The 12,313-nt window shown below is 39.0% G+C and overlaps 1 protein-coding gene across 1 annotated transcript; it reads right to left on the bottom strand.

Moving 5' to 3' along the window:
• Positions 1–1,532: 1,532 nt before the first annotated feature.
• On the bottom strand, positions 1,533–4,299 carry LOC139477382 (uncharacterized). Its single transcript, XM_071259944.1, has 3 exons — positions 4,113–4,299; positions 3,527–3,607; positions 1,533–1,750 (listed from the first exon to the last, which is right to left on the bottom strand). The coding sequence occupies exons 1-3, from the start codon at positions 4,297–4,299 to the stop codon at positions 1,533–1,535; spliced, it is 486 nt and encodes a 161-aa protein (XP_071116045.1).
• Between the last annotated feature and the right edge of the window lie 8,014 nt (positions 4,300–12,313).

The following is a 12,313-nucleotide window of genomic DNA, read 5'->3' as shown; positions in this document are numbered from 1 at the left end:
GATGAATAAGGAAAGGGTTTTGTCGCTTTAATTGTTATGAATATGGAAATGTTCTTTGTTGCTTTTCTTGAAAATGTTCCATGGCAGTCGTTAAGTCACACACCCTCTTCCTTTTGCCTCTTCTTATTTGCACCTTATGTCACCCAGTGCTAGGGACCACCGGCAGCACAAACACAGTGTTCTTGTACTAAGCTGTCAAGTATCGTACAAACGATGTAAATTAATGCTCCCCGGACGGAAGTAAGTAACCATTCCATGCCCCAAGGCATCTCGGGATGGTCTGTATTGGCCGCAAAACGTGGGCCGGAATTGTTTGCGCCTGTAATAAACCCTAATAATAATCCCAATCAGTAGACCTCAGACGACTACATAACCTTTTAGCAGATATGGGTGGTGTCTCAGCCTTTTATTAAAATGAGGTAAATGTCATTTGTAGATATTTACAAAAGATGTAAGGAGGTTGAGGGTGTATGAAAATAAACACTGATCGGTGTTTCATTTTACATTTCATCTTTCCTATTCATGGGTCTTTCGTGTCTAAAAAAACTCACTTGTGACCTGTGTATTGGCTTGATTTGGCTTCGGTTCGGGCTAAATATTAACTATTATAGCTTTGAACTCTCTTGAGTACCCATATGGTTAGGAATATTACCATGCCCCATCTTATCGCACCTTAAGTACCTGCAAGACAGTTACGACCACCTAATAGCCATCAACTGATAGCACCAAGATCGCTTGGACGCTTGGGACTCAATCATCACTTGGGGTGGGATCAGTAGAGCTGGAAAAAACGATCGCCAAGTCACGATGACAGGTGTGCGCTACAGTGATGACATTCGGGATGTGTACGTGGGGTCGCATACTGGTACAATCGGACTGGATCTTATCTTAATGGAAGATAACGCATGACCCCGTTGATGCCTACTTAGAGCAGGAGACCATTGTCCGCGTGGACCAGGTCTCAACGCCTTCGAACACATGTAGAACAAGCTGCCGATCGCCCTCTCACGACGCCAAGTCCTTCCGGCAACTCTACAGGAACTTGGCAATGCTTTTACTAAAGAGTGGAACAATCTTCCCTCGGGAACCATCCAGATATTTATTTGTAGCATGTGACGACGGTGTCAGGCTGTGATCGGATCACGTGGATTATATACGCGCCATTGTAAGTTGTTTCTGTGGACAATGAATTTGTTTTCGGGATTTGTTTCAGTATTTTCAGATACTCCTATTTTGATGGGTAGTCTGACTTCTTATTAGTCGCATGTCCTCACACAATATTGTCTTGGGCTAACAGATGCATACAATACGTATTACCTTTCAAAGTGATTATCCTTAGCAAACTTTGAGTAGCATATTTCAGTGAATCAGACTGATCTGTGGTGTGAAACTAAATAAATAAACATCTAGTAAAAGCATATTCGAAAACGACCATAGGTCATACACTGAAATATCACTACGAGTGCAAATTATACTTTGGACATTAAGAAGAACACATAATATGTCATCGGTTTCAAAATGAAAAGTTTTTTCTACAATTTTATCCAATCGAAAAGCTTTTTCGGGGAACTGCCAGGGGTTCCGGATGCATTGATGCTGCAAGTGCCGTCATCATTCAAGATGGTGGACGTGAAGTTGGAACGGTTGCTTTGGAAACACAGCAACGCACACTCTAGACAAGCCCGACGCAGGGACTTGGAAGTCAGCAGATTCTTATCTCGCCTGACAAAGAAGGTTCCCAGAAATGTACCTTGGTAGAAGACAAAGGGGAGTCAGCAACAGACATGTCATTTATAAAACAATATTAAACAAAGGTCTTTATGGGTGTGTGCCTTATTGGTATTGTCTCTCGGCGTGTGCTTAACTGATGATTCTTTGATGCCACATTTCACCTTTTTGGGTCCTTTTTTTTTTGGCTTGCCATCGAACATACTTGTGTCAACAATATGTTCACCTAAAATCTCATGAATCAGTTTTGTGATAGATCTTTGACTGACTGAATGTATAATCTACATTGCGTAATGTCCAAATATAAATGAAATATGTATTTGTTTCTGCTCGGATTGGCATAGTAAAAAAGGGTCATTTGGCCAGGAAGTTTTACGTAAGCTTCATGTGTATGGATGATCTCATATCGTTCAATAAGCATTAAATAGCCAATTCCCGTCAGGCGATTTTCCCATCTGAACTAGCAATAAAGATTTCAAAAAGTTCATTACATTTCCAAATTTGACACATCGTTAACAGGTGATGTCTGATGCGGTTCCCTCTTTTGACTCGTGCCATATGTTCCCAAGTTGTTTTTTTTAGGTAAACAATTGACTTGCATTTGCATGTGTTTGTGACGGGTGCCACCAGTGGGACAGGATTCGCTCACCTTTTAGCGAACATCTCGCATCATCACTATTTGATAAATTTGATATGTGATATTTGATTCATAAACACATGCTCATGATATAGTCGGAATCATACAATCCACTCTGCTTTTGGCAGAGATTTGTTATGAATGTGGAAAGAATTTTGTTGCTCTTATTCAGTAATACAATAAATGATGATGACGACAATGACGATGACGATGAAGATGATGATGATAATTAGGGTAATTAAAATAACGTTAGGAGTGCTGTGTCTACCAGAACTATTAAATTCCTTTGGGTATTTCTAAAAAAAGATCCATTAATGATGATGCTTTGAAATACTTATCCCTTGTGACGGCAAAACCAGTACAGTCAAGAAGGACATGGTTGACTAAGATTCTCTGATCACGAGGGATACAAATGGAGGATCCCCACCTTAATTTGAATCAGTATGTTCATATTATAGAGCTGATCATATAGCCTTTGATTCTGCTGTAAACATTGAACTGTCATTTGGTTCTGATCCAAAGTGGCGCTCTTTAATATGAAAAGGGTATTGTCACTTTTACTTACACTATGATGGAAATATAGTTACTGCCAAGCGTTTAAAGCCTTGGACAGCAACATTAACACTCTGTCATTTTGCTCTTTAAATAATCGAATTGAACCAGACAAAACAGTGACAGCTGAGCAGCTATCCATAGCATGGGGAATGATAACAAGCAAGGCTGACCACCCGACACCCATTCTAGTCAGCTATTACCACAATTGTAAGGTACTGAGGGTCTATTCTCAACCGGAATAAGAAATAACTTGTGCCTACCTGTAGATGCAGTTGTGGTCACCTCGGTAGACGTTGTAATTGTGGTGGTGGGTTCAGTGGTGGTTGAAGTAGTCGAAGTCACTAGGTTCATAAATAAAACATATTATGAATATATTCACAACCACACTGTATGCTGACTAGGACATTATCGAGACATTACCAGTAACAACATCAGTATTCCAAAACGTTTTTCGCGAACACAGTGACAGCTGAGCAGCTATCCATAGCATGGGGAATGATAACAAGCAAGGCTGACCACCTGACACCCATTCTAGTCAGCTATTACCACAATTGTAAGGTACTGAGGGTCTATTCTCAACCGGAATAAGAAATAACTTGTGCCTACCTGTAGATGCAGTTGTGGTCACCTCGGTAGACGTTGTAATTGTGGTGGTGGGTTCAGTGGTGGTTGAAGTAGTCGAAGTCGCTAGGTTCATAAATAAAACATATTATGAATATATTCACAACCACGCTGAATGCTAACCATGACATTATCGAGACATTACCAGTAACATCAGTCTTCCAAAACATTTTTCGTGAACGCCTGGTGTCATCGCTGATTTTCACTGCTAATTGCGTTTGACGCGCAAATGGAACTTTTTGGGCAGATAATTGAGACTAGTTATTCTGTGGCGTTGATGTTTTATCTTTGTATCCCTTCTTCCCGGGGATCGAATGTTTAAACTTCTACCTGGTAAGCTAAACAGCTAGTGCAAGTCCTAGTATTTCGATGAAGGTCGAGAGCAAGAGCATTGTGCTCATAAACCAAGAAATCAGGGCTATCTGGGATTCCAAACTATCCCTTAAACGACGGTGACATCCGTGACATCCCCATATCCCAAGATCACTACACCTCGACATCCACACATCCCTACACCAAACCCCTGGATTCACAGCACAACTATATAATCATATATATATATCATACTTACTGATGCCTCCTCCGCCAGCTGTGTACAGCGTGTTGCCAAGCTGTTCGTGGACGGGTAGTTCTAGGTGATGGAATGTGCACTCATGATATCGACTGGACCACCCCACGGCAGCACAGTTGGAGACGAGTTGACACAGCTCCACACATTCCTCTCTGGACAGGTCATTAATTTTCAGCCCAGCGGGCATTTTTTTATTCTCGAGTTTCTTGAGGGGGGCCGCTGTGAAATAAATGTTTCGTGACTACAGGAAACAGCGAGTGAGAGAGCTTGAACAATATTATATGACGGCGGGTCAACATACTGTTGGCTAAACATTCATAGTGACGTGACAGCCTCCGTGGTCAAGCGGATAGAGCTTCTGATCTGAGAGCAGAAGGTTGGTAGTTTGATGTTTAACTCTATTTCACCTCATCACCTCACCTAACAGTAAAGTTGTAAATGTTGATTACTTGACATCGACGAACATATGCATAATACAGGCTGTAATTCACTATGCCAAGATTCCATCTTTCAACAAAAGAGCATCACCCAGCACAATCAGCAGCTAAAACATATTCACCGTTTGCTCAGGAACAAATAATCGTTATCATATGATAAAGATCTTGGAGTAATGAAAGACAGAAACCAGTGTACATGAGGAGGTCTGTAATGCTATTTACCCAGACAGTTAGGGTACTTTCTACCAATGATGCACTGCTCTTAGTGCACATTACGTGAAGAAATATAATTTGTTTTGGAAAATAATTGACAGTTTTCTTTTGATTAGGGTTCACAGAAAAAAATGTTCGCTGGACTGGACTCAAGTCCTGAAAAGTATGTTGCCTAATTTCTCTTCTGCAGTTTACTTACACCCGTGAAGATCCGGGGTAGAATATGTCTTCAGCAACCGATGCTTTCCATAAAAGGCGATTATGCTTGTCATAGGAGGCGACTCACGGTATCGGGTGGTCAGGCTCGCTGACTTGGTTGATGCATGTCAACTTGTCCGAATTGCTTGGACCGATGCTCATGACATAAATGACTGGATTGTCTGGTCCAGACGCGATTATTTACAGACCACCGCCATATGGCTGGAATATGCATGAGTTTGGCTTAAAACAACAAACCAATCAACTTACATCCTCGCCACATTTTGCACCCTGCACGCTTCTGTAGCTGTATCAGATGTTCTACTGGATGCCAATATGTTTTGCGCAAGTGCTTGAAGTCGTGGAACCAACACTCATTACGACTATAATTCCATACGACCTTATTGTTTCTGGTTGTATTGAGGACATTTCCAACACACTTCATAAGAGTTATTGCGTTTTGGTCTCTTCTCCCCCTTGGCGAACTCCCTCCAGCGTTCAACACGACACATCTTCCTGAAAAGGACATACATTGACTGGACATTTTGATACCAGAAGTAAGCATGCAGAGTTAAAATAACGCCGCGTTAAAAATTATTTGATTTCTCCGGCGGCGTGTCAGTTTAATGACAGATGAAAGTAAAGATTGACACAGCTCGTAAGCGTTTGAAACTTTGGTGAGACCCACGAACCCACATATGGTGCTGCGGATCATTATACCGGGAAATCGAACCCTTGATTAAATGACACCACGATGTGCAGCAAATTGCTAACAGCGTAATTAATCAGCAGGTAGAAAGGCCGGACAAGGAAGTGACCTTTTCCACGAAATTCCTTCTTCATTACTTGAACATCCCCTTGTTTGAGTTTGTGTTCGGTCCCTTGCCACGACTGATCGTGAATTGTACATAGACGTCTCTCAGCGAGCCACGTGTACGCCTGACACGTGCTGCTAATAACACAAATGGTCTTGCACTCTTCAAGCCTGGTCACATACTCCATTTGTAGGCCTCCAAACAAGATGTTTACCGAATCGACTTCAAGACTTTCATCATCTGATTGATAGAACCATAGGATACAATTTATAATCAATCAGTCGTTTGTACATATGGCCCCCGGCCCGCAAAACAAGTAGTGAGTGTGTGAGTGAGTGTTGTTTAACGCCGGACCCAGCAATATTCAAGCTATATGACGGCGGTCTGTAAATAATCGTGTCTGGACCAGACAATGCCGTGATTGAATGAACATCGATCAACGCAATTGGTATCGATGACATGCATCAACCAAGATATATTGATTACATATATTTAGTATATTAAACATAATAATATCAATTAATGAGAATATTTGAAACTCCCACAGATAAATGGTTTTCAGTAATACAATGGGCGATGATGGTGATGATGATGATGATGACGATGATGACGATAATGATTATGAAAGAGTTTGTAGTTAAACAGTGCGGCGTTAAACAACCGATTATTTACACAGACCGTGTTCAAAGCGGCGTTAAGCCCATCTCACCTACTCTTATCGTCCTTACAAATGAATACAGATGTTGGAAGAATGACAGTCTTTTACCTATGATGTTGTTGCAGGGTGTCTTCCTGAATGTTGCACAGTCGCCCACAGTTTGGAAGAGGAGGTCCATTGAACTGACGAGGCATTGCTTTGTTTGCGGTATCCACTGTATAAATTTGCACGGTTTGCCGCGCTTAACCAGACAGTCGTTTATACATTCCAGTAAGTCTTTGGAAACTGCGTTATCATGGACCGTGGATGAGCATACCTTCATACCCTCCGGATCCATGCACTGTGGCGCTACAAGAACAGAGTGAGTAAGTGAATGAGTGAGTTGGGTATAACGCCGCTTTTAACAGTATTCCAGTTATATCACGGTGTATAAAAGAACAGAGAAGCATTGTAGTACACTAATATATATGAGTTTGTTGTTTTGTTGTTGTTTAACACCACACTCAGCAACATATCAGCTATAAGACGACGGCCTGTAAATAATTCAGTCTGGATCAGACAATCCAGTGATTGACTTCATGAACATCAATCTACACAATTGGGAAACGATGACTTGTATCAACCAAGCGAGTCTGACCATCCTGTTAAGTTGCTTCTTACGACAAGCATGGATTGCTGAAGACCAATTCTGACCAGGATCTTGACGGGGTTGTCGCCTCGGTGGACAAGTTGTGAGGAGAGGTGAGTTGAAGTGAAATTGTGTTTAACGTCGCGTCCAAGATTATTGCACTTATATAGCGGCGTGCATGCACGTGTGTGTGTGACTTATGATTTAAGGCTGACGAGTGTAATGGCCATGGGTATGCTGCATTCACACCAACGCGCCAAATTTGTCATTCTTTTAGAAACAAGGAATTAAAGTGTTGTTATATGCCACGTACAGTCGTCGCTGTCCTTGTAGAAGACCGTGTCTGCACACTATGCAATTCATCTGCTGTTGGAGACGAATTTCACTATCTTTTTAGGTGTGAAGCACTTCTCCAACAACGACTTCTTTACATCCCACAGACTTGTTACATTGTTCATTGATGGTGATATCCATCCAAATCCCGGCCCAAAAGAATATAACACAACCAATGATATAAGCATATTCCACTTGAATATTAGAAGTATCCGGCATAAATTGACTAAAATCTACGATGATATCTGCGATTTCGATGTGTTATGCTTCATTGAATCTCACCTGGACGCCAACATTCAGTCAGCCGACCTGCTCCTTGATCTCTTCCATCAACCTCACAGGAGGGACAGGGATTGTTTCGGAGGTGGTATAATTGTATATTTTTCTTATACACTTAGTGTCAAGCATAGAACAGACTTGGAAGTAATTAATTCTGAATCAATGTGGTTTCAAGTTTATTCACCACAGCACAGTTTTCTGCTTTGTGTCACCTATCGCGCACCCAACACCCCTACCACATATTGGACTGTTCTTGAGCACATGATAGAAACTGCACTTGATGTTTCCCGTGACATCGTCCTTGTTGGTGACCTAAATGAAGATCTTTTCAATACGAATATCCACCACTTACGTGACATAATAACACGCAAGAACCTACCCAGTATCATAAATGAAGCAACACGAATTACAACACATTCGGCTAAACTTATTGACCCTATTTTAGTAAGTAATGATTGTAATTGTTCCTTATCCGGTGTACTAGATTTTAGTTCCGATGTATCGGATCACAGGGGAGTTTTCGTGTCTTTTAGTGTATAACTTAATATAAAAAAGTCATATAGAAAAAACGTATGGCTCTACAAACAAACTAACTTTGCTAAAATGAATATACAAATTAAGAATAAAAATTGGAACGAGTTTTTTAAAGAATGTACGGACGTTAATGAAATGTGTGACAAATTCCACTCCCAACTAAAAAATTACATGCACGACTATATACCCTCTAAGTGTGTAACTATTCGCCCAACGGACAAACCATGGTTTGATAATGACCTCAGAAGGGAGCGTCGCTCCAGAGACCGCTATCGAAAAAAGGCATTACGAACTGGTAAACTAAGCGATCTTGTCAATTACAAAAAGCAAAGAAACAAATTTAATAATATGAAAAAGATAACCAAAGAAAAATACTATAGCAACATTAACGGCTTGTTGGAAACACATCTGAACTCAAACAGTATCAACTACTGGAAATTTTTTAGCTTCATCATCAAAAATGCTAATTCACCAGCATGTATCCCCCTCTGTGTACCGACCTTAACAAACCCACAGCATTTACCGATGTCGAAAAGGCTGACGTACTCAATAATTATTTTGTTTCTATTTGTGATGTTGATGACGGCAATCAACCGCTTCCGGATTTCAGTCAACGTTGTGAAACTTCTCTCTCGCATATCACAGTTACTGAATCAGAAATAAGCGATCTCATAAAGTCACTACCATGCAATAAATCAAGCGGACCAGATAATATAAACCCTAGACTTTTAAAACCCTTGGCTGACAGTATTGCCATCCCATTATGTATAATTTTCAATCGATCTTTAAAAGAAGCAATCTTTCCAGAAAACTGGAAACTTGCTCACGTCATGCCATTATACAAGAAAGGTGACAAAGCATTACCTTCAAACTACAGACCTATTAGCGTGTTATCTATTCTTGGAAAACTACAGGAGAGATTAGTTTTTAAACGCTTATACAACTATTTCAATATGAATAGTCTCCTGTACAAATATCAATCCGGCTTTGTACCAGGACATTCTACTACCTCAAAATTGATAGAAATTTTATAATGATATTGTCTCATCTGTTGACAAGCACGAATACTATTGTATGGTAATCTGTGATATATCAAAAGCATTTGACAAAAAGAGTTTGGCATAAAGGATTACTTCATAAATCACAAAAATACGGTGTAACGGGCAAGCTATTACTATGGTTAGAAGACTATATTAGTCAGAGGAGACAAACGGTTTTTGTAAATGGCAGCTTTTTATCTTTGAAATTCACCAGAGCCGGTGTCCCCCAGGGCTCGGTATTAGGTCCCTTTTTATTTCTGGCCTACATCAACGATCTCGCTGATAATCTAGTGAATTCCACTCGCCTTTTTGCAGACGATACTTCCATTGGTACACCATCTCTCCACTTACAAATGATAGAACACAGATTAAACAGTGATCTAGAGCTTCTCAATACCTGGGCCAATAGATGGCTAGTTAAGTTTAACCCGGACAAAACAACATTTATTCTGTTCACTCATTGTAAAAACCGCACTGCAGATATTATTTATAACAATACAGCACTTAGTGCATCTATCCCGCACAAACATCTGGGCGTTACTCTCTCCCATGATATGAAGTGGACAACTCACGTTGATAACATTTGCCGCTCAGCTTCCAAAATGATTTGTTCGTTAAGAACCGTTAAATATTTACTTGATGGACAAACCCTGTCCAAAGTCTATCTTGTTTTCATAAGGCCTATGTTAGAATATGCTTCAGAGGTATGGGACAACTGCAGTCATGAACATTCCGAAAAACTTGAAATGATTCAACTCGAAGCCGCTCGCATAGTAACAGGTCTCCCTAAATTCTCCTCAAGATCGAGTTTATATTTTGAGACAGGATGGGAATCACTATCTTATAGAAAGTTAAATAAAAAACTTTGTACAATCTACAGTATTGTTGATAGCCTATGCCCATCGTATTTACATGACATGTTACCACCCAAAGTATCAACTTTTAGTAGATATGAGTTACGAAATCAGAATAATCTGAATTTGCCGCAAGCACGAACAGTTACATACCAACAATCATTTATACCTTCTTCAATCAAATTATGGAATGAGTTACCCACTGAAAACAGAAGTGCAACATCATTATCAAATTTTAAACATATCATTAAAACAACCATTAAAGCTCCACATCCATACTTCTCAATCGGCAACCGTAGAGCTAATATATTACATACACGCCTAAGGCATTCTTGCAGTTCCCTAAATGCAGACCTCTTTAAAGTAAATTTATCTGATACTTTGTCCTGCTCTTGTGGAAACCCATGTGAAAACAACATACACCTTTTTCTTGAATGTCCAAATTACACTATTCCCAGACATATCATGTTCGCTAACATTATAAAAGCTGGAACTACATGTACAATACAAAATATTCTCTACGGTGATGTATCCCTATCTGAAAGTCACAATAACCTCATCTTCAACAGCGTTCAAAAATATATACTGTCGACTAATAGATTCGAGTAACCCTTTATCATTAATAAAGAATATCGCTCTGCGACCATTTATTACTAATTACGCCATCAGTGAATAAACTGCATGCATGTATATGAATACATGGGTTACCTTTACTTCCTTCTGTAAACATAATGTTTATGGGTATATATATCCTGGTGTATGTGTGTAAATATGTGTATGTGTATGTATATATATGTATGCATGCGTATACAAGGGTATATGTGTATGTATATATATGTAGTGTGTGTATGTATGCATATATGTACATGTACATAAGTGTATGTATGATTGTGTAATTATATATGTAGTCTTGCATGTATTTTTGATTAATGTGTATATACAAGTAAATTGTGTCTATAGGCAATTCTTATGCATGTCTATGTTATTCTTGCAAACATTATGTTTATGTTCTTGTGTAAATATATTACTCTTTGTTACTATAAATGTAAAATGTGCATATGTATTTGAGTATGTGTATGTATGTATGAGTATGTATGATTGTGTGTATATATGATTATGTGTATATGTATGAATTTCTGTATACGTATGTATATGTATGTGTGTACATATATGTGTATATATATATGTATAATCGATGTCTGTACATATAGAGTAGGGAAAGGGCCATCTAAGTTGGATAACTTTTGCCCAATCCCGTTGAACATATATGTCAATAAAATATGTTTAAAACAAACAAACAATTGTTACATCTGGCCAAATATGTGTAAATTGCGTAAAACGTTATCACCTAAAAATATATCCACTTTGAAACATCTGTCCGATTCATCGTACATTTGAACTCATTATTGCGATAAGGTGTCTGATTTTATTTCTTTTGATGATTATTATTATTATTATTATTATTATTATTATTATTATTATTATTTTATTTGCTTAATTTTTATTTATATATTTTTTTATTTGAGGCTTGTTACCATCTTGATCTACATTGTATATTATATGTTTTATTTATATATATATATATATATTGTTACCATCTTGATCTGCATTGTATATTATATATATATATATATATATATATATATATATATATATATATATATATATATATATATATATTTATATATATATATATATATATATATATACTCTTGTACCACCGTTGGTGGTTTTCAGAGAAATAAAACTGAACTGAACTGAACTGTATATGACGATAAATAATGGATTCTGGACCAGACAATCCAGTGACATGGGCAACGTCACACGCTGTCGGGGAACAATGCCACACGGTCAATCAAACAGACTGAGCTAACAAGCCAAACGAGGTGAGGCGAAATTGAGCTTAATGTCGTTGCGTTCAAGATTATCGTACTTATATAGCGACGTGCATACACATGAGAGCCCACTCATACCGCAGTTTAACGTAATGAATACTCAGACACATTATGCTCCGATCCGACCAGCTTAATGCCAAGCTCCAGCAGGACAATCTTTAGATCTACATGCCATAAGGGGCCAGCCATAAGGGGCCAGCCATTTGGTATTCTCGTGGGAAGGGAGAGGTTATTGCACCAGGCTGTTGCCTGTTCCACTGCGTGGACCTGTCCTGTGATTAAGTATTCATGGAAAGTTTCAAGTAATTAATAATAAA

Source organism: Haliotis cracherodii, unplaced genomic scaffold, assembly GCF_022045235.1.
Source record: "Haliotis cracherodii isolate W230 unplaced genomic scaffold, xgHalCrac1.p SCAF_33, whole genome shotgun sequence".
NCBI classification, from domain to species: domain Eukaryota; kingdom Metazoa; phylum Mollusca; class Gastropoda; order Lepetellida; family Haliotidae; genus Haliotis; species Haliotis cracherodii.
The sequence above is the reverse complement of the archived record's forward strand: the minus strand, read 5'-3'. Positions and strand labels throughout refer to the sequence as shown.